General features: G+C 40.3%; 6 protein-coding genes and 1 pseudogene across 11 annotated transcripts in view; all 7 read left to right on the forward strand.

The window, feature by feature from the left end:
• LOC140354588 (protocadherin alpha-2-like) overlaps window positions 1-2,369 on the forward strand; it is a 91,546-nt gene extending 89,177 nt beyond the window's left edge. For all 6 annotated transcript variants that reach the window (XM_072439654.1, XM_072439651.1, XM_072439648.1 and 3 more), the window contains one exon: window positions 1,310-2,369. In XM_072439654.1, the coding sequence (XP_072295755.1) occupies window positions 1,310-1,339 (30 nt within the window). In that variant the 3' untranslated portion in view covers window positions 1,340-2,369. The remainder of the gene's footprint in view (window positions 1-1,309) is intronic.
• A 448-nt stretch (window positions 2,370-2,817) lies between these two features.
• Window positions 2,818-5,603, forward strand: LOC140345862 (protocadherin alpha-3-like; annotated as a pseudogene).
• Window positions 5,604-6,390: 787 nt separating this feature from the next.
• Window positions 6,391-9,636, forward strand: LOC140345878 (protocadherin alpha-8-like). Its single transcript, XM_072432286.1, has 3 exons — window positions 6,391-8,807; window positions 9,313-9,316; window positions 9,629-9,636. Exons 1-3 carry the CDS (start codon window positions 6,426-6,428, stop codon window positions 9,634-9,636), a joined length of 2,394 nt encoding a protein of 797 aa, XP_072288387.1. The 5' UTR covers window positions 6,391-6,425.
• Window positions 9,637-9,698: 62 nt separating this feature from the next.
• LOC140345894 (protocadherin alpha-8-like) lies at window positions 9,699-12,954 on the forward strand. Its single transcript, XM_072432287.1, has 3 exons — window positions 9,699-12,121; window positions 12,628-12,631; window positions 12,947-12,954. Exons 1-3 carry the CDS (start codon window positions 9,746-9,748, stop codon window positions 12,952-12,954), a joined length of 2,388 nt encoding a protein of 795 aa, XP_072288388.1. The 5' UTR covers window positions 9,699-9,745.
• A 108-nt stretch (window positions 12,955-13,062) lies between these two features.
• Window positions 13,063-15,610, forward strand: LOC140345910 (protocadherin alpha-2-like). Its single transcript, XM_072432288.1, has 2 exons — window positions 13,063-15,438; window positions 15,596-15,610. Exons 1-2 carry the CDS (start codon window positions 13,063-13,065, stop codon window positions 15,608-15,610), a joined length of 2,391 nt encoding a protein of 796 aa, XP_072288389.1.
• A 770-nt stretch (window positions 15,611-16,380) lies between these two features.
• On the forward strand, window positions 16,381-19,594 carry LOC140345926 (protocadherin alpha-5-like). The gene is made up of 3 exons (XM_072432289.1): window positions 16,381-18,756; window positions 19,269-19,272; window positions 19,587-19,594. Exons 1-3 carry the CDS (start codon window positions 16,381-16,383, stop codon window positions 19,592-19,594), a joined length of 2,388 nt encoding a protein of 795 aa, XP_072288390.1.
• Window positions 19,595-19,675: 81 nt separating this feature from the next.
• Window positions 19,676-22,094, forward strand: LOC140345943 (protocadherin alpha-8-like). The gene has a single exon (XM_072432290.1). The coding sequence runs from the start codon at window positions 19,704-19,706 to the stop codon at window positions 22,092-22,094; it is 2,391 nt and encodes a 796-aa protein (XP_072288391.1). The 5' UTR covers window positions 19,676-19,703.
• Window positions 22,095-22,452: the final 358 nt, after the last annotated feature.

The following is a 22,452-nucleotide window of genomic DNA, read 5'->3' on the forward strand; positions in this document are numbered from 1 at the left end:
ACTAAAATATATTATTGTTCAAGGTATACAGTAGCTACAATTGCAATTACAAACCTATATATTGTCCATGTAAGACACCAATTGTAATTATAATGTATTAAATGCATTATAATTACAATTGGTGCCATTTTGTTGTAATGCTAGGGGAAACTAATGAGGTGAGTGAGCTTTAGTCTCAGGGGGCATGCTCTGTACTGTTTAGGACACGCTCTGTGCTGCTTTGTGCTGGTTTCAGTATATATATATATATATATATATATATATATATATATATATATATATATATATATATATATATATATATATATATATATATATATATATATATATATATATATATATATATATATAATTAGGCATAATGGCCTTTTTTGCATTTGGGTGTGGCAGTATCTTAGTATATCAGTGAATGATACAATACAATTAAAAGGCTTCCAGACCTTCATGCTTAAACATGAGCTAACCATGACATCAGTATGTCAGTCAGCACATGTGGGTGGGTGTTGTGTGCACTCAAAGGGTGGGGGTTGTCTGAATTCCCAGAGGGCACTGTGGCTTCTGGGTAGGGCATGGCAGAATGGAAAGGTCAGGGAAAGGGAACACATTTCAGCCATTAAGCTGAAGTCACTCGATCAGAATATACAGCTGCAGAACGGCATCATACTGCAGCACTGGAATAAAACTCTAGTGTGTGTTGTTGGGATTGGAGACTGCAAAATGTATACCTTTTTTACCCACAAATTTTAAAAAAAGTCTGTTTTTTCTCTGAGATGAAGGAATTTAATGACATAGTAAAAGATACAAATGAGCAAAATGTTGTTTTCAGAAGACAAGACTGTGCTTGTGTCGGCACATTGGTGTGGGTGTGTGCACATGCGTCGTGTCTGTTATAGGGATGGTGTTGCTATGGAGACCCAGCAGAAGGAGAGAGAGTGGGAGGAGGGGGGGGACTCGCCCTAAAGCATCATTTGGCAGCCCCCCTCCCCCCTTCAAATGACATATATACAAGGTTTTCAATGCACCATACATGCTACAATGGTGTCAAAAGTGCACAGTTGTTAGGAGAGGTTAACATTTGGTTTATGTGATGCTGGTCTATAAATAATTGAGAGAGTTTGACGTCCTGCTGTCACCCTCTGCTAATGTCTTTCCTCCCACATGCTCACAGTCTTGAGTATTTACTCTGTACTGAAATATCATGATGTCAGTACTGTAGTTGAGTCGTGAACACTTCAAATTTATAGTTACTAGATTATGACAAATGTACTATACGCTCATATTTGAATATTGTTTTTAATATTGTTTACAGGTACGCTTCCGTATGGCAGTGGAGGATTAGGTGGAAAGCTGTGTGTTGATCATCACCCCCATCTTGTGTCCATCCCATGGCTGTCTGGACGTGCACTGTAGTCGGCTACACTCTCACTGGGCTTTTCTGCTGGAATTACAACTGTTTGTAAATATCCACCAAATGCATGTAGACAACAGTATTAATTGTGAACTGTAAAATAATATTTTATTAATACTAAAGATCTTTGAAAACAATGTTTGCTTTCTGCTAAGGGAATAGTTCAGTGTTTCAAAGTTAGTGTATTACCTAGAAGTGGAGAACAGGGACTAAACCATTTTTTATATGATGATTTGATGCACTATATAGAGCTTCTTATACAAAATAAGGTCTGAGTAATAGAATGTTATATGGTATGTTGGATAGTTGAATGTATATCTTAATATTTCTTGCATGCTAAATGTTATTTTCATGAAAAGCAGTGATGTATCTTGCTTCTTGAACAATTTACACGGACTGATTTTATACTTTTATTTATACTGCACAAGCCACGCGTTTTAGGGGGCTTTGTAATGCTGTGTGGGTGTCAAGTGATGTGCCATGTCTTGGGGTTACTTTTTGGCAAAGCAAAAAAGTGTTGTAAAAATGCTTCTCATTTACTCATCCTGTAAAGTTTACTCCCTGTTATATTTACTCCTGTATGCTTTTAGAGTAAGGACCATGTTGTCAATATAACTGTGGTAAAACACTGGAAAAAACACTAATTTCTGTACAATGTTTAACATGTTGAAACACTAAACTATTCCTTTAAAAAAAATATTGATGTGACGCTATCGGCAAGTGGCAGAGCTCAACCCTGCATTATGTCTCATTTTAGTGTGTTCTGTGTCAACTTCATTGTAGCAGTGATGTGCAGTTGATTTGATTAAAAAGACAATGCTATAGGATTGATGCTGTGGACTCTGACTTTCGAATAGACTATGAATCATGTTCATCATGTGCTGTACATAAGTCAACAACAATTTTATGTGTGCAAGCTCAGTGCCATTGTTTCCACTTCATTAAAATGATTGAACACACATTTTTATGGTGAGCTGTTATTATTTCATTATTATTTTGATTATGATTATGATTATTATTATTATTATTATGATGGGGTCACTGGATGATTGCATCTCTGGTGGTTATTAATATTTGCAAAATCAAATCATGCTTCAGCCTGAAAGGACAGGGGCTTTGAATCCAGGGCTTAGGGGATTACATGAGATGCGGGAGATTCTATTCCTCATGCCTGCAAAAATAAATGGGTGCGCTAAATTCAATAAACTATAGATTTTATTCTCAGAAAGAATGGGAACATCCAAGTTGTGGCCTACATTTATTTTGCATACACATATATAACTATTTACCAGCAGGATTAACTGAACGTGTTAATAAGGTTGTTTAAGAAAAGACGTCTAACATGGATGACGTCAGCTTGATTTTGTGACAATAACTTTCTTTTATTATAGACCCTATAAAATGCCAGAATGTTAAGAAGTCAGGAATGGAGGCATCTGGAGGCCAAGTCAAGATAACACATTTTGAATGATTTGAATGAGCAACTATTTTAAATTTAGAGTGTAGAACTGAATTAGTTTGTTTTTCTATTTCAAATGGTGGGGAAGATGCTTCTTAAAAGACTCAATAGTGTATGTTTGTTTCATTAAAAGTACAATGTGTGATTACTATAACATGTAAGGGTTACATTGTGAGATCAGCATTTCTGCAACCCTGACCTCATATAGCTTTCATAATTTATCAAATAAATAATGGACCATACAATTGTAATTGCCTTTAAACCAGGCTCTGATATAACTTACATGTATCTGAGTGGTTTTCATTTACCAAAAACACCTTGAGTTTTTTTAAAACAATACATTTGACCAGTTTTTAATACACATAGTGAATTGTACTTTAATCATTAAAATGTTTAAACTATATTTATCTTAAATTTTATTATTTCTGCTTTTAACCTTACCTAAAAGTTTGATTTGATGGCTCTCACACTGTGTAATCTCACTTTCTCCACCAAAATCACAACATGTTCAACATGCTCAACCTCCATTCTGCTAGTTAAAATGTATTTGTTAAATGTACTGTACCAGGGGGAAAACATTGTGATTATTTTATATTATATGATAGAGGGGAATTAAAATTGCAGTGCTGCATTACACATCCATGATCTCCACACAGTTGCTCTGACCTATTTTGTCCACTTAGTGCCACTGTTCCATGGCAGAACGAGCGCTCTACAGCATTGAAAGCCCCTCCTGTTTTCTCCTGTTTTCAATATTTTTAACAAAGAGCAAGAGACCAATGACAGAATCTCATTAGATTACACAGTTTCAGATAATATTTGTATTTGGAAGAATAAACCCTCTAAACGTGCCTTTATCCTTGATATGGAGCTATTTTGGAACAGCTTTCTATGTCTTACTGGATCTTTGCTTGAAAACAGCATTGGGGCAGCTTTCATATGCCGTGTCAGAGGAGTTCCACACGGATACTGCTGTTGGAAATATCGCTAAGGATTTAAACCTAAACCCTCAGGATTTGGAGTCACGTTTGTTTCAAATTGTCCCCGGATAAAAAAAAAATTGGGGGCAGTTTAATCTGAAGACAGGGGTACTGTTTGTAAGTGAGCGAATAGACCGAGAGGAACTGTGTGCTAAAGAAAATACATACCTCTGTAATTAATAATCCGTTAAAGCTTTACCACATTGATGTAGACATTATAGATGTTAATGATAATGCCCCGGTCTTTAAAAACAAAGTCCAAAATAGAAATGTTGCAGAAAATACATTGCCAGGTGTCAAATGTGTGCTGTCTGAAGCCAGTGATGCGGATGTAGGTAAAAATGGAGTCAGTAATTACAAATTGAGCCAGAATGATTATTTTTCATTGGTGTTGCACAAAGTGGGAGACACAGTGTCTACAGTTAGTCTTGCAGAAAGCTCTAGACAGAGAAAAGCAGTCCGTCATTAAGATGACTTTGATTGCTGTGGATGGAGGCTCTCCTCCGAAATTGGGCACCTCTCAGCTGTTCGTTAATGTTTTAGATATCAATGACAACATTCCACTGTTTAGCGCATCTTTGTATAAAGCAACTATTCATGAAAATGCTGCCATAGGCACCACAGTGATTTCTTTAAATGCTACAGATGCAGATCAGGGGCTTAACATTTGTTAGAAGTAAATGATCAGCAACAAGTAACTGATCTGTTCTAGGAAATGATAACAGTGTAATCAAGCATAAAGGTAACCTAGACTACGAAGAAATAAAGGCTTTTGAGATCCGTGTAGAGGCCAGTGATAGAGGCCAGTGATAGAGGCCAGCCGCCAATGTCTGCACACTGTAAGGTGCTTGTTGAAGTAGAGGACTTGAATGACAACTCCCCTGAATTCACCATCACGTCTCTCCACAGGAGCGTGAGGGAGGACACTGGTGTAGGCACCGTGATTGCCTTAGTGTCGGTCGCTGACAAAGATGGTGGTCAGAATGGTGAAGTTAAAATCCAAATTCAAAATAAAGTTCCTCTTAAATTAGAGCCCAATTATAAAAAACTATTACTCACAATTAGTTGATGGACCAATGGATAGGGAAAGTGTGTCTTTCTATGATGTTACTTTTGTAGCAATAGATAAAGGCACTCCCCCACTAACTCATAGATGTCAATGACAACGCGCCTGTCTTCTTTGAACATGTCATTAATATATGTACTCGAAAATAGTCAAAATGGAGAAATTATAAAAAGGGCATCTGCAACTGACGCTGATGTTAATAATCAAAACAGCCAAATAGGTTATTCACTTATACAAAGCAATTCACAGTTATCAGCGATGGTTAACATCAACCAAGAGACAGGAGACTTAGTGATGCTACAATCCTTTAACTTTGAGGAGCTCAAAACGTTTCAGTTTAAGGTCCAGGCCACAGACTCTGGTGTTCCTCCACTCAGTAGCAACGTGACTGTGAACGTTTTTACTCTGGATGAAAATGACAATAGCCCCACAATCCTGGCGGCCTATTCTGAGCACGGCTCCGTTAACAGTGAGAGCATCCCCTATTCCGCTGAAGCGGGCTACTTTGTGGCAAAGATCAGGGCTGTAGACGCAGACTCTGGGTACAACGCGCTGCTTTCTTATCACCTGTCTGAGCCCAAAGGAAACAACCTGTTCCGGATCGGGACCCTGACGGGAGCTGGTCCTACTCCAAATCCACTCAGCAGTATGACGTGTGCTTCAGCTCAGACACACTCAAGAGTGACGTAGTGGTTTTCCCCGCACCGTTTCCTCCTGTAGATGCGGAACTGATCAGTATTAACGGAGGAGACACTTTCACCAGGACACAGACTTTACCAAATACAGACAAGGTAAGACTTTGTCTATTTTTGTCAACAAACATTTGGCTTACAATGCCAACAAATTTTGGCAACAATCAAATGTTTGACAATAGGAATAGTTAATAATTTCAGACAGATTGCGCATAAAGGCCTATTTCTAATGTATAAAGGTTTCATTAAATATGCTTTATTTATTCTCTTAAGTCGCGTACTTAAAGCCCAGGCCTAGACTGAAATCAATTCACCAGCATTTAGACAATGTTTACCGATATTGTAATATTTTCTATAACATATTTCTTTCACGGCTTTGTGTAGTAGTACTTTTTTAAATGATGTTGATGACAAATACACCAATATAATCTTTATAAAACATACATTAAAGCCTATATATTATATTATTATTATCATTATTATGTGTTTTGTTTAGTTTTTTATAACAAAAAGGAGGGAAACAATCCTTGGCTCTGGGCCTCAAATTGCTAGTTTGGTATTTTTAGTTATTAGCTCAAATGTAGTTGTAGGACATATCCACAAGAGGACAGTATAGACCACCACTCGGATCAGAGCCATGGCGCTCCTCCCATATAAGACAAATCTATCTCTTGGCTTTGTCATAAAGACTGGTCGAGTGACAACGACAGCGTTTCTCTTTCACTTACAATAGTTATACGACGTTGGATACTTCTCTTTTGGATTTTGTTGTGGAGTAGTATTGCTTTTCCGATGTGTGAAGGCTTTTTTTGACAGAATAATGTCTTTCCTCGGTACATGGAGCTCCGTGAAGATTAGTCTCTGGTTCTTGTTGTTGGATTGTTACTGGACATGGGTTTTTGGGCAGCTTTCCTACACTATTTCAGAGGAGGTGAACATCGGGACCTTTTTGGGAAATATTGCCAAAGATCTGAATCTAAACTTGCAAGACATGCAGTCACGGAATTTTCAGATTGTATCTGGACCAAAGCAGAAATATTTTGAGGTAAATCTAAAGACTGGTATTTTGTATGTTAACGAAAGAATAGATCGAGATGGACTTTGCGGGGAAGCTCAGAAATGCTCGCTCAATGTAGAGGCTGTGATTAGTAATCCAATGCAGTTCTACAGAATAGATGTTACAGTCTTGGACGTAAATGACAATGCACCATCTTTTATGACTTTAGTTGAAAATATGAACATAACCGAGATCCACGCCGCTGTAGGGTCAAAATATCCACTTCAGCCAGCCTATGACGCAGACGTAGGTAAAAATGCCGTAAATTCTTACAGATTAAGTCAAAATGAATATTTTTCTCTTGCAGTGCACAAAGGAGAGAGTGTAACTCCAGAATTACTACTACAAAACGTTTTGGACAGAGAGAAGCAGTCTGTCATCAGATTAAGACTGTCCGCTTTTGATGGGGGAACGCCCATGAAATCAGGAACAATGGAAATCATAATCAATGTCTTAGATATCAACGATAACGCTCCGTTATTTGAACACAGTTTGTATAAAGCTACTGTTTATGAAAACGTTAAAATAGGAACGTCGATCGTCACCTTAAATGCCACTGATTTAGACGAAGGCCAAAATGGAAAGGTGTATTATTCCTTAAATATAGGAGGGTGGGGGAAACAAAATCACATGTTTGCGATTGACAAAAATACTGGAATAGTGACCAACAAAATGAATATTGACTTCGAGGAAAACACTGCATTTGAAATTAGAGTCCAAGCCAACGATGGAGCAACATCTCCACTGACTTCTCATGTTAAATTGCTGATTGAAGTTTTAGATATAAATGACAACGCGCCTGAAATATCCGTCACGTCTCTACTAAACACGGTCAGAGAGGACGCGCCTCAAGGCACCGCAATCGCGCTAGTTTCAGTCTCTGACAAAGATGGAGGTAAAAACAGTCAAATCCAATGTCGTATAAACAATAGTGTCCCCTTTAAACTTGAGAATAATTATAAGAATTATTATTCACTGGTGGTGAATGGTCCTTTAGACAGAGAAAGCACTCCTCAATATAACATTAGCATCACTGCAGTTGATGAAGGCAGCCCACCTCTGTCCAGCACGAGCTTCATAACTGTGCACGTGTCAGATGTCAATGATAACAATCCCACGTTCACAGAAAGTCTCGTGAATGTTTATCTAAAGGAGAACAGTGCAATGGGATCAGTCATTAAAACAGTAACAGCAGCTGACGCTGACGTTGATCAGAACGGTCACGTGACTTATTCTCTCTTAAAAAATCCTGGTGATTCTCTGCACCTGTTCACGATGGTGAATATAAACTCAGAAACAGGAGAAATAGTGACGCTACAGACTTTTAACTTTGAGGAGCTCAACACCTTTCAGTTTAAGGTCCAGGCCACAGACTCTGGTGTTCCTCCGCTCAGCAGCAACGTGACTGTGAACGTTTTTATTCTGGATGAAAATGACAATAGCCCCACAATCCTGGCGCCCTATTCTGAGCACGGCTCCGTTAACAGTGAGAGCATCCCCTATTCCGCTGAAGCGGGCTACTTTGTGGCAAAGATCAGGGCTGTAGACGCAGACTCTGGGTACAACGCGCTGCTTTCTTATCACCTGTCTGAGCCCAAAGGAAACAACCTGTTCCGGATCGGGACCAGCACCGGAGAGATCCGCACCAAGAGGAGGATGAGTGACAATGACCTGAAAACTCACCCCCTGGTGGTGCTGGTGTGTGATAACGGAGAGCCCTCCCTGTCCGCCTCTGTGACTATTGATGTAGTGGTGGTGGAGAGCACGGCGGACATTCAGACTCAGTTCAGACATGTGCCCATAAAGGAGGACAGCTTCTCGGATTTAAACCTGTACCTGCTCGTCGCCATTGTGGCGGTGTCAGTCATCTTTCTGCTCAGCCTCATCACGTTAATAGCAGTCAGATGTCACAGGACAGAGAGCTCTTTAAGCAGGTACAGCGCCCCCATGATCACCACCCACCCTGACGGGAGCTGGTCCTATTCCAAATCCACTCAGCAGTATGACGTGTGCTTCAGCTCGGACACACTCAAGAGTGACGTAGTGGTTTTCCCCGCACCGTTTCCTCCTGTAGATGCGGAACTGATCAGTATTAACGGAGGAGACACTTTCTCCAGGACACAGACTTTACCAAATACAGACAAGGTATGCATTTAATTTCATTTTTAAATTTTAAATTCAATTGTGCTGAGTGTGATAACAGCTAAACCTATTGAATTACAAGAATCTATAAGTGGTCACTCAAGCAAACATCTAATAATGAGATCATTTTTGTGAGCTGTTATTGTATTGGTTTGTGATTCTGTTGTGTAAATGTGAATGCACAAAAAGCCTGTAAAATGACATAATTCGTTGTGTTGTGTCTAACGTGCTGCGATGCTTGTTTTCACATTCGGACATTCACAAACCTACACAGGAGAAGACGATAGTTTTTTGTTGCCGTTTTTTTACACAGGATTATTTTTTCTAATGACAAAACAAAATATCTTTGTTCTTTTCTCTCCTCGGGGATTCTATGGAACTTATTCCGAGATGTAAAGTTGTGCATACTCATTGATACCTGATGGATTCCTGTAATGGAAAAGATAAAGTGTGAATGTGAATGAGACAGGATACACATTGTAGACTGTGTGGTGTTTGTCTAACGCAGGCAGGTCCGGAACAAGATGTGGTTGTTGGAAAACATATTAATGCACACCTTTGTAATATGCTAATAATTGCCTTTTTCTATATTTGTTTATTTTTCTTAGACCTATAGGGACAATAATCGAGGGCCTTTAGTTATAACAGGTAAAGCAGAAACGTATTATATTTTCTGTGAAATTTGGCCTGTGTTATACATTGGTTAAAACACAAGATGTCACTAGAGACCAGGACATTTATTATCAGTGGTTTTACTGCCCCGCCCCCAGTGCCTCTCCTTCTCTTAAACGTCATAACCCGGGTGTTCTTCTTTGTGAAATCAGTGTACTGACGCCGTTGTGCGAGAAACTGACAAAAATGGGAATTTAAATATCAATATAAGTTTTGTTTTTGAAAGGCAGATACAGGATAAGTGCATTGTCACTTTGGCTTTTCTTACAATGACGGATCTACAACAATGGATGTATCTTTGGACTCTCTGTTTCACTCTGCTTTGTCTTTGGAAAGGTTCTTCTGCACAGATATCTTATTCCATTTTAGAGGAATCAGAGAAAGGGACCGTGGTTGGAAATATCACCAAGGATTTAAAATTGAGTTTGCAGCAAAAAACAACAGGGCTTCGCATCACCTCTGCTCAGGATAAACAGTATTTGGATATAAACAGGAAGAGTGGAATTATTTTTGTCAACGAAAGAATAGACCGAGAAGAGCTTTGTCCCAAAGTGGTAAAGTGCGTTTTGAATGTAGAAGCGATTGTAGATAATCCATATGGTTTACACAGAATTGAGGTAGTTATTAATGACATAAATGACAATTTTCCAAGTTTTTTGAAAAAAATGTATACTATAGACATGTCAGAGTCCTCACATGTGGGAGAAAAACATCCTCTACCCACGGCTGATGATGCAGATGAAGGTAGTAATTCAGTGAAGACGTATAAATTAAGTCCAAACGAGTATTTCTCGTTGGATGTACAAGATGCTGGTGGTCACAGCGTTACTGCAGAGCTTGTGTTGCAGAAAACACTGGATCGAGAAAAACAGTCAGTCATTGACCTCACTTTGTCTGCAATAGATGGAGCAAAACCAGCTAAAACAGGAACAGTCCAGCTCAAGGTGACTGTGTTAGATGTGAATGATAATTCACCTTTATTTAGTAAAAGCCTTTACAAAGCCCAGGTTGTTGAAAATGCCGTTATGGGCACAGCCTTGTTAACACTGACAGCCACAGATTTAGACGAAGGTGCCAATGGACAGCTTGTCTACTCTTTTGCAGAAAGTGGGCGATATAACCCTGATGAAAAGTTCATTATAAACGCAAATACTGGTGAGATTACAGTCAAAGGTAATATTGATTATGAGGAGAAGCAAGCCTATGAAATCCGTGTTCAGGTGCGAGACAAAGGTGTTCCTCCGCGTCTTGCCCACGGGAAGGTTTTAGTTGAAGTAATCGATGTAAATGACAATACACCTGAAATTTCTGTTACTTCAATAATGAGTTCTGTGAATGAAGATGCAGAAATTGGCGCTGCTGTTGCCATGATAACTATTACTGACAGAGATGGAGGAAAAAATGGGCTGACCAATTGTAAAATAGTTGGAAGTCTTCCATTTAAATTAAATCGTAATTATAAAAACTATTATTCCTTGTTAGTCGATGGTCCACTGGACAGAGAGACCGTGTCTGAGTATAACATCTCAATTACAGCTGCAGATGAAGGGACGCCATCACTGTCCAGTGCCAGTGTCATTCATGTGGAAGTTGCAGATGTAAACGACAACGCGCCACACTTTCAAGAACCTGTGATTAATATTTATGTGAAAGAAAACAGTCAGATTGGCTCTATCATTTACACTCTCACCTCGTCAGATTTAGATTCAATTGAGAATGCTAGAATATCTTACAGTTTGTTGAATAGTGATAAAAACATAGTTCCCATGTCATCAGTCGTTAATGTTAACTCTGACACTGGAGAAATAGTGACGCTACAGACTTTTAACTTTGAGGAGCTCAAAACCTTTCAGTTTAAGGTCCAGGCCACAGACTCTGGTGTTCCTCCGCTCAGCAGCAACGTGACTGTGAATGTTTTTATTCTGGATGAAAATGACAATAGCCCCACAATCCTGGCGCCCTATTCTGAGCACGGCTCCGTTAACAGTGAGAGCATCCCCTATTCCGCTGAAGCGGGCTACTTTGTGGCAAAGATCAGGGCTGTAGACGCAGACTCTGGGTACAACGCGCTGCTTTCTTATCACCTGTCTGAGCCCAAAGGAAACAACCTGTTCCGGATCGGGACCAGCACCGGAGAGATCCGCACCAAGAGGAGGATGAGTGACAATGACCTGAAAACTCACCCCCTGGTGGTGCTGGTGTGTGATAACGGAGAGCCCTCCCTGTCCGCCTCTGTGACTATTGATGTAGTGGTGGTGGAGAGCACGGCGGACATTCAGACTCAGTTCAGACATGTGCCCATAAAGGAGGACAGCTTCTCGGATTTAAACCTGTACCTGCTCATCGCCATTGTGGCAGTGTCAGTCATCTTTCTGCTCAGCCTCATCACGTTAATAGCAGTCAGATGTCACAGGACAGAGAGCTCTTTAAGCAGGTACAGCGCCCCCATGATCACCACCCACCCTGACGGGAGCTGGTCCTACTCCAAATCCACTCAGCAGTATGACGTGTGCTTCAGCTCAGACACACTCAAGAGTGACGTAGTGGTTTTCCCCGCACCGTTTCCTCCTGTAGATGCGGAACTGATCAGTATTAACGGAGTAGACACTTTCTCCAGGACGCAGACTTTACCAAGTACAGACAAGGTATGCATTTCATCTAATTTTTTTATTTTAAATTAAATTGTGCTGAGTGTGATAAAAGCTAAACCTATTGATTTAAAATAATATATGAGTGGTCACTCAAGCAAGCATCTAATAATGAGATACTTTTTGTGAGCTGTTATTGCATTAGTTTGTGATTCTGTTGTGTAAATGTAAATTCATAAAAAGGCTGCAAAATTACATATTCCGTGGTGTGGTGTCCGCTGCGATGCTTGTTTTCGCTGTATTCGGACATTCACAAACCTACAAAGGATATGAGTAGTTTTTCCTTGTTGTCTTTTTACAGAGCAGGATTAATCTTTTCATGACAAAACTAAAATATCTTTCTTCTTTTCACTCCTTGGAGACTTTGTCTAGAAATTATTCTAAAATGTAAACTTGTGCATACTTAATGATACCCGAATGATTCCTGTAATGGAAAAGATAAAGTGTGAATGTGAATGAGACAGGATACATATTGTAGACTGTGTGGTGTTTGTCTAACGCAGGCAGGTCCGGAACAAGATTTGTTTGTTAGAAACATATTAATCCACATCTTTGTAATATGCTAATATTTACTTTTTTTTTTATATATTTCTTTATTTTTCTTAGACCTACAGGGACAATAACCGAGGGCCTTTAGTTATAACACGTAAAGCAGAAACGTATTATATTTTCTGCGAAATTTGGCCTGTGTTATACATTGGTTAAAACACAAGATGTCACTAGAGACCAGGACATTTAATATCAGTGGTTTTACTGCCCCGCCCCCAGTGCCTCTCCTTCTCTTAAACGTCATAACCCGGGTGTTCTTCTTTGTGAAATCAGTGTACTGACGCCGTTGTGCGAGAAACTGACAAAATGGGAATTTAAATATCCATATATGTTTTGTTTTTGAAAGGCAGATACAGGATAAGTGCATTATCACTTTGGCTTTTCTTACAATGAGGGACCTACAACAATGGATGTATCTTTGGACTCTCTGTTTCACTCTGCTTTGTCTTTGGAAAGGTTCTTCTGCACAGATATCTTATTCTATTTTAGAGGAGTCGGAGAAAGGGACCGTGGTTGGAAATATCACCAAGGATTTAAAATTGAATTTACAGCAAAAAACAAGGGGGCTTCGCATCACCTCTGCTCAGGATAAACAGTATTTGGATATAAACAGGAAAAGTGGAATTATTTTTGTCAACGAAAGAATAGACCGAGAAGAGCTTTGTCTGGATGCGGTAAAGTGCGTTTTGAATATAGAGGCGATTGTTGATGATCCACATGGTTTATATAGAATTGAGGTAGTTATTAATGACATAAATGACAATGTTCCCAAATTTGAGCAAGAAATATATACAATAAACATGCCAGAGTCCTCATATGTGGGAGAAAAACATCCTCTACCCACGGCTGATGATGCAGATGAAGGTAATAATTCAGTGAAGACGTATAAATTAAGTCCAAACGAGTATTTCTCGTTGGATGTACAAGATGCTGGTGATCACAGCGTTACTGCAGAGCTCGTGTTGCAGAAAACACTGGATCGAGAAAAACAGTCTGTTATAGACCTCACTTTGTCTGCAATAGATGGAGCAAAACCAGCTAAAACAGGAACAGTCCAGCTCAAGGTGAATGTGTTAGATGTGAATGATAATTCACCTTTATTTAGTAAAAGCCTTTACAAAGCCCAGGTTGTTGAAAATGCCGTTATGGGCACAGCCTTGTTAACACTGACAGCCACAGATTTAGACGAAGGCGTCAATGGACAGCTTGTCTACTCTTTTGCAGAAAGAGGACGACTTAACCCTGATGAAAAGTTTATTATAAACTCAATTACAGGTGAGATTACTGTCAAAGGTAATATTGATTATGAGGAGAAGCAAGCCTATGAAATCCGTGTTCAGGTGCAAGACAAAGGTGTTCCTCCACGTCTTGCCCACGGGAAGGTTTTAGTCGAAGTAATCAATTTAAATGACAATGCTCCATACATTTCTGTTACTTCTATAATGAGTCCTGTTAAAGAAGATGCCGCAATAGGCACTGCTGTTGCCATGATTACTATTACTGACAGAGATGGAGGAAAAAATGGACTGACCAATTGTAAAATAGTGGGAAGTGCTTTGTTTAAATTAAATCGTAATTATAAAAACTATTATTCCTTGTTAGTCGATGGTCCACTGGACAGAGAGACCGTGTCTGAGTATAACATCTCAATTACAGCTGCAGATGAAGGGACGCCATCACTGTCCAGTGCCAGTGTAATACATGTGAAAGTTGCAGATGTAAACGACAACGCGCCACACTTTCAAGAACCTGTGATTAATATTTATGTGAAAGAAAACAGTCAGATTGGCTCTATCATTTACACTCTCACCTCGTCAGATTTAGATTCAACTGAGAACGCTAGAATATCTTACAGTTTGTTGAATAGTGAGAAAAACAATGTTCCCATGGCATCAGCCGTTAATGTTAACTCCGACACTGGAGAAATAGTGACGTTACAGACTTTTAACTTTGAGGAGCTAAAAACGTTTCAGTTTAAGGTCCAGGCCACAGACTCTGGTGTTCCTCCGCTCAGCAGCAACGTGACTGTGAACGTTATTATTCTGGATGAAAATGACAATAGCCCCACAATCCTGGCGCCCTATTCTGAGCACGGCTCCGTTAACAGTGAGAGCATCCCCTATTCCGCTGAAGCGGGCTACTTTGTGGCAAAGATCAGGGCTGTAGACGCAGACTCTGGGTACAACGCGCTGCTTTCTTATCACCTGTCTGAGCCCAAAGGAAACAACCTGTTCCGGATCGGGACCAACACCGGAGAGATCCGCACCAAGAGGAGGATGAGTGACAATGACCTGAAAACTCACCCCCTGGTGGTGCTGGTGTGTGATAACGGAGAGCCCTCCCTGTCCGCCTCTGTGACTATTGATGTAGTGGTGGTGGAGAGCACGGCGGACATTCAGACTCAGTTCAGACATGTGCCCATAAAGGAGGACAGCTTCTCGGATTTAAACCTGTACCTGCTCATCGCCATTGTGGCGGTGTCAGTCATTTTTCTGCTCAGCCTCATCACGTTAATAGCAGTCAGATGTCACAGGACAGAGAGCTCTTTAAGCAGGTACAGCGCCCCCATGATCACCACCCACCCTGACGGGAGCTGGTCCTACTCCAAATCCACTCAGCAGTATGACGTGTGCTTCAGCTCAGACACACTCAAGAGTGACGTAGTGGTTTTCCCCGCACCGTTTCCTCCTGTAGATGCGGAACTGATCAGTATTAACGGAGGAGACACTTTCTCCAGGACGCAGACTTTACCAAGTACCGAAAAGGTATGCATTTCATCTAATTTTTTATTTTAAATAAAATTGTGCTGAGTGTGATAAAAGCTAAACCTATTGATTTAAAATAATATGAGTGGTCACTCAAGCAAACATCTAATAATGAGATACTTTTTGTGAGCTGTTATTGCATTGGTTTGTGATTCAGTTGTGTAAATGTTAATTCATAAAAAGGCTGCAAAATTACAAATTTCGTGGTGTGGTGTCTAACGTGCTGAGATGCTTGTTTTCGCTGTATTCGGACATTCACAAACCTACAAAGGATAAGACTAGTTTTTCGTTGTTGTCTTTTTACAGAGCAGGATTAATCTTTCTCATGACAAAACTAAAATATCTTTCTTCTTTTCACTCCTTGGAGACTTTCTCTGGAAATTATTCTAAAATTTAAACTTGTGCATACTTATTGATACCCGAATGATTCCTGTAATGGAAAAGATAAAGTGTGAATGTGAATGAGACAGGATACATATTGTAGACTGTGTGGTGTTTGTCTAACGCAGGCAGGTCCGGAACAGGATTTGTTTGTTAGAAAACATATTAATCCACACCTTTGTAATATGCTAATATTTACCTTTTTCTATATTTCTTTATTTTTCTTAGACCTGCATGGACAATAACCGAGGGCCTTTAGTTATATCACGTGAAGCAGAAACGTATTATATTTCCTGTGAAATGTTGCCTGTGTTATACATTGGTTAAAACACAAGATGTCACTAGAGACCAGGACATTTATTATCAGTGGTTTTACTGCCCCGCCCCCAGTGCCTCTCCTTCTCTTAAAGGTCATAATCAGGCTGTTCTTCTTTGTGAAATCAGTGTACTGACGCCGTTGTGCGAGAAACTGACAAAAATGGGAATTTAAATATCAATATAAGTTTTGTTTTTGAAAGGCAGATACAGGATAAGTGCATTGTCACTTTGGCTTTTCTTACAATGAGGGATCCAGAAAAATGGACGTATCTTTGGACTCTCTGCTTCACTCTGCTTTGTCTTTGGAAAGGTTCTTCTGCACAGATATCTTATTCCATTTTAGAGGAATCTGAGAAAGGGACCGTGGTTGGAAATATCACCAAGGATTTAAAATTGAATTTACAGCAAAAAACAACGGGGCTTCGCATCACCTCTGCTCAGGATAAACAGTATTTGGATATAAACAGGAAAAGTGGAATTATTTTTGTCAACGAAAGAATAGACCGAGAAGAGCTTTGTCCCAAAGTGGTAAAGTGCGTTTTGAATGTAGAAGCGATTGTAGCTAATCCACATGGTTTATTTAGAATTGAGGTAGTTATTATTGACATAAATGACAATTTTCCAAGTTTTTTGAAAAACATGTATACTATAGACATGTACGAGTCCTCATATGTGGGTGAAAAACATCCTCTCCCCACGGCTGATGATGCAGATGAAGGTAGTAATTCAGTAAAAACATATAAATTAAGTCCAAACGAGTATTTCTCGTTGGATGTACAAGATGCTGGTGATCACAGCGTTACTGCAGAGCTCGTGTTGCAGAAAACACTGGATCGAGAAAAACAGTCGGTCATTGACCTCACTTTGTCTGCAATAGATGGAGCAAAACCAGCTAAAACAGGAACAGTCCAGCTCAAGGTGAATGTATTAGATGTGAATGATAATTGGCCTTTATTTAGTAAAAGCCTATACAAAGCCCAGGTTGTTGAAAATGCCGTTATGGGCACAGCCTTGTTAACACTGACAGCCACAGATTTAGACGAAGGCGTCAATGGACAGCTTGTCTACTCTTTTGCTGAAAGTGGGCGACTCAACCCTGATGAAAAGTTTATTATAAACTCAAATACTGGTGAGATTACAGTCAAAGGTAATATTGATTATGAGGAGAATCAAGCCTATGAAATCCGTGTTCAGGTGCGAGACAAAGGTGTTCCTCCGCGTCTTGCCCACGGGAAGGTTTTAGTTGAAGTAATCGATGTAAATGACAATGCTCCAGAAATGTCTGTTACTTCTATAATGAGTCCTGTGAATGAAGATGCAGAAAGTGGCGCTGCTGTTGCCATGATCACTATTACTGACAGAGATGGGGGGAAAAATGGGCTGACCAATTGTAAAATAGTGGGAAGTGCTCCATTTAAATTAAATCGTAATTATAAAAACTATTATTCCTTGTTAGTCGATGGTCCACTGGACAGAGAGACCGTGTCTGAGTATAACATCTCAATTACAGCTGCAGATGAAGGGACGCCATCACTGTCCAGTGCCAGTGTCATTCATGTGAAAGTTGCAGATGTAAACGACAACGCACCACACTTTCAAGAACCTGTGAATAATATTTATGTGAAAGAAAACAGCCAGATTGGCTCCATCATTTACACTCTCACCTCGTCAGATTTAGATTCAACTGAGAACGCTAGAATATCGTACAGTTTGTTGAATAGTGATAAAAACATAGTTCCCATGTCATCAGTTGTTAATGTTAACTCCGACACTGGAGAGATAGTGACGCTACAGACTTTTAACTTTGAGGAGCTAAAAACCTTTCAGTTTAAGGTCCAGGCCACAGACTCTGGTGTTCCTCCGCTCAGCAGCAACGTGACTGTGAACGTTATTATTCTGGATGAAAATGACAATAGCCCCACAATCCTGGCGCCCTATTCTGAGCACGGTTCCGTTAACAGTGAGAGCATCCCCTATTCCGCTGAAGCGGGCTACTTTGTGGCAAAGATCAGGGCTGTAGACGCAGACTCTGGGTACAACGCGCTGCTTTCTTATCACCTGTCTGAGCCCAAAGGAAACAACCTGTTCCGGATCGGGACCAGCACCGGAGAGATCCGCACCAAGAGGAGGATGAGTGACAATGACCTGAAAACTCACCCCCTGGTGGTGCTGGTGTGTGATAACGGAGAGCCCTCCCTGTCCGCCACTGTGACTATTGATGTAGTGGTGGTGGAGAGTACGGCAGACATTCAGACTCAGTTCAGACATGTGCCCATAAAGGAGGACAGCTTCTCGGATTTAAACCTGTACCTGCTCATCGCCATTGTGGCGGTGTCAGTCATCTTTCTGCTCAGCCTCATCACGTTAATAGCAGTCAGATGTCACAGGACAGAGAGCTCTTTAAGCAGGTACAGCGCCCCCATGATCACCACCCACCCTGACGGGAGCTGGTCCTACTCCAAATCCACTCAGCAGTATGACGTGTGCTTCAGCTCAGACACACTCAAGAGTGACGTAGTGGTTTTCCCCGCACCGTTTCCTCCTGTAGATGCGGAACTGATCAGTATTAACGGAGGAGACACTTTCTCCAGGACGCAGACTTTACCTAATACAGACAAGGTATGCATTTCATCTAATTCTTTTATTTTAAATTAATTTGTGCTGAGTGTGATAAAAGCTAAACCTATTGATTTAAAATAATATATGAGTGGTCACTCAAGCAAGCATCTAATAATGAGATACTTTTTGTGAGCTGTTATTGCATTAGTTTGTGATTCTGTTGTTTAAATGTTAATTCATAAAAAGGCTGCAAAATTACATATTTCGTGGTGTGGTGTCTAACATGCTGAGATGCTTGTTTTCGCTGTATTCGGACATTCACAAACCTACAAAGGATATGAGTAGTTTTTCGTTGTTGTCTTTTTACAGAGCAGGATTAATCTTTCTCATGACAAAACTAAAATATCTTTCTTCTTTTCACTCCTTGGAGACTTTGTCTAGAAATTATTCTAAAATTTAAACTTGTGCATACTTATTGATACCCGAATGATTCCTGTAATGGAAAAGATAAAGTGTGAATGTGAATGAGACAGGATACACATTGTAGACTGTGTGGTGTTTGTCTAACGCAGGCAGGTCCGGAACAAGATTTGTTTGTTAGAAAACATATTAATCCACACCTTTGTAATATTCTAATATTAACTTTTTTTAAAATATTTCTTTATTTTTCTTAGACCTACAGGGACAATAACCGAGGGCCTTTAGTTATAACACGTAAAGCAGAAACGTATTATATTTTCTGCGAAATTTGGCCTGTGTTATACATTGGTTAAAACACAAGATGTCACTAGAGACCAGGACATGTATTATCAGTGGTTTTGCTGCCCCGCCCCCAGTGCCTCTCCTTCTCTTAAACGTCATAATCAGGGTGTTCTTCTTTGTGAAATCAGTGTACTGACGCCGTTGTGCGAGAAACTGACAAAAATGGGAATTTAAATATCCATTTATGTTTTGTTTTTGAAAGGCAGATACAGGATAAGTGCATTGTCACTTTGGCTTTTCTTACAATGAGGGACCTAGAACAATGGATGTATCTTTGGACTCTCTGTTTCACTCTGCTTTGTCTTTGGAAAGGTTCTTCTGCACAGATATCTTATTCTATTTTAGAGGAATCGGAGAAAGGGACCGTGGTTGGAAATATCACCAAGGATTTAAAATTGAATTTACAGCAAAAAACAACGGGGCTTCGCATCACCTCTGCTCAGGATAAACAGTATTTGGATATAAACAGGAAAAGTGGAATTATTTTTGTCAACGAAAGAATAGACCGAGAAGAGCTTTGTCTGGATGTGGTAAAGTGCGTTTTGAATATAGAGGCGATTGTTGATGATCCACATGGTTTATATAGAATTGAGGTAGTTATTATTGACGTAAATGACAATTTCCCCAATTTTAAGCAAGAAATCTATACAATAAACATGTCTGAGTACTCATATGTGGGCGAAAAGCGTCCGCTACCAGTGGCGCATGACGCAGATGAAGGTAGTAATTCAGTAAGGAAGTATACATTAAGTCCAAACGAATATTTCACGTTGGATGTGCAAGATGCTGGTGGTCACAGCGTTACTGCAGAGCTTGTGTTGCAGAAAACACTGGATCGAGAAAAACAGTCAGTCATTGACCTCACTATGTCTGCAATAGATGGAGCAAAACCAGCTAAAACAGGAACAGTCCAGCTCAAGGTGAATGTGTTAGATGTGAATGATAATTCACCTTTATTTAGTAAAAGCCTTTACAAAGCCCAGGTTGTTGAAAATGCCGTTATGGGCACAGCCTTGTTAACACTGACAGCCACAGATTTAGACGAAGGCGTCAATGGACAGCTTGTCTACTCTTTTGCTGAAAGTGGGCGATATAACCCTGATGAAAGGTTTATGATAAACTCAAATACTGGTGAGATTACAGTCAAAGGTAATATTGATTATGAGGAGAAGCAAGCCTATGAAATCCGTGTTCAGGTGCAAGACAAAGGTGTTCCTCCGCGTCTTGCCCAGGGGAAGGTTTTAGTTGAAGTAATTGATTTAAATGACAATGCTCCATACATTTCTGTTACTTCTATAATGAGTCCTGTTAAAGAAGATGCCGTAATAGGCACTGCTGTTGCCATGATTACTATTACTGACAGAGATGGAGGAAAAAATGGGATGACCGATTGTAAAATAGTGGGAAGTGCTCCATTTAAATTAAATCGTAATTATAAAAACTATTATTCCTTGTTAGTTGATGGTCCACTGGACAGAGAGACCGTGTCTGAGTATAACATCTCAATTACAGCTGCAGATGAAGGGACGCCATCACTGTCCAGTGCCAGTGTCATTCATGTGGAAGTTGCAGATGTAAACGACAACGCGCCACACTTTCAAGAACCTGTGATTAATATTTATGTGAAAGAAAACAGTCAGATTGGCTCTATCATTTACACTCTCACCTCGTCAGATTTAGATTCAACTGAGAACGCTAGAATATCTTACAGTTTGTTAAATAGTGATAAAAACATAGTTCCCATATCATCAGTCGTTAATGTTAACTCTGACACTGGAGAAATAGTGACGCTACAGACTTTTAACTTTGAGGAGCTCAAAACGTTTCAGTTTAAGGTCCAGGCCACAGACTCTGGTGTTCCTCCGCTCAGCAGCAACGTGACTGTGAATGTTTTTATTCTGGATGAAAATGACAATAGCCCCACAATCCTGGCGCCCTATTCTGAGCACGGCTCCGTTAACAGTGAGAGCATCCCCTATTCCGCTGAAGCGGGCTACTTTGTGGCAAAGATCAGGGCTGTAGACGCAGACTCTGGGTACAACGCGCTGCTTTCTTATCACCTGTCTGAGCCCAAAGGAAACAACCTGTTTCGGATCGGGACCAGCACCGGAGAGATCCGCACCAAGAGGAGGATGAGTGACAATGACCTGAAAACTCACCCCCTGGTGGTGCAGGTGTGTGATAACGGAGAGCCCTCCCTGTCCGCCTCTGTGACTATTGATGTAGTGGTGGTGGAGAGCACGGCGGACATTCAGACTCAGTTCAGACATGTGCCCATAAAGGAGGACAGCTTCTCGGATTTAAACCTGTACCTGCTCATCGCCATTGTGGCGGTGTCAGTCATCTTTCTGCTCAGCCTCATCACGTTAATAGCAGTCAGATGTCACAGGACAGAGAGCTCTTTAAGCAGGTACAGCGCCCCCATGATCACCACCCACCCTGACGGGAGCTGGTCCTACTCCAAATCCACTCAGCAGTATGACGTGTGCTTCAGCTCAGACACACTCAAGAGTGACGTAGTGGTTTTCCCTGCACCGTTTCCTCCTGTAGATGCGGAACTGATCAGTATTAACGGAGGAGACACTTTCACCAGGACACAGACTTTACCAAGTACAGACAAGGTAAGAGTATACTAATTCACGTAGTCTTTACCTTCTAATACAACATGGTAATTTGATTAAGTAATCTCCTATTCAATTGTATGTACATTTTAGCTATTCAATGTTTAATAAGCAATTTATATTTCTTTCACAATAAAAACATGATTTGTAAATGTAGCGGGTTGTGTCAAGCCCCACTGCATTTTTGTAATCAGCTCTAGGGGGCGCCCTACAAATGTGGTCCGCTTTGCCAGACCTGTCCTCTCCCTGTCTCACGTCATATCTGCCTTGCAGCATTCTACTCTATTAGCCCATCAATCATGGATCTATTAGGCCATCGATCTACTGGAGTTAGCCGCAGTTAGTTAAGGTTGTTAAAGTTGTGAAAAATGCG

The sequence above is a fragment of the Eucyclogobius newberryi genome, unplaced genomic scaffold, assembly GCF_026437365.1.
Source record: "Eucyclogobius newberryi isolate DKJ021-1_F unplaced genomic scaffold, fEucNew1.0.hap1 SCAF_11, whole genome shotgun sequence".
In the NCBI taxonomy this organism is placed as follows: domain Eukaryota; kingdom Metazoa; phylum Chordata; class Actinopteri; order Gobiiformes; family Gobiidae; genus Eucyclogobius; species Eucyclogobius newberryi.

Coding starts and splice junctions, on each gene's coding strand:
- LOC140345943 (XM_072432290.1), top strand. CDS start 19,704: ATGAGGGACCTAGAACAATGGATGTATCTTTGGACTCTCTGTTTCACT.
- LOC140345926 (XM_072432289.1), top strand. CDS start 16,381: ATGAGGGATCCAGAAAAATGGACGTATCTTTGGACTCTCTGCTTCACT.
- LOC140345878 (XM_072432286.1), top strand. CDS start 6,426: ATGTCTTTCCTCGGTACATGGAGCTCCGTGAAGATTAGTCTCTGGTTC.
- LOC140345910 (XM_072432288.1), top strand. CDS start 13,063: ATGAGGGACCTACAACAATGGATGTATCTTTGGACTCTCTGTTTCACT.
- LOC140345894 (XM_072432287.1), top strand. CDS start 9,746: ATGACGGATCTACAACAATGGATGTATCTTTGGACTCTCTGTTTCACT.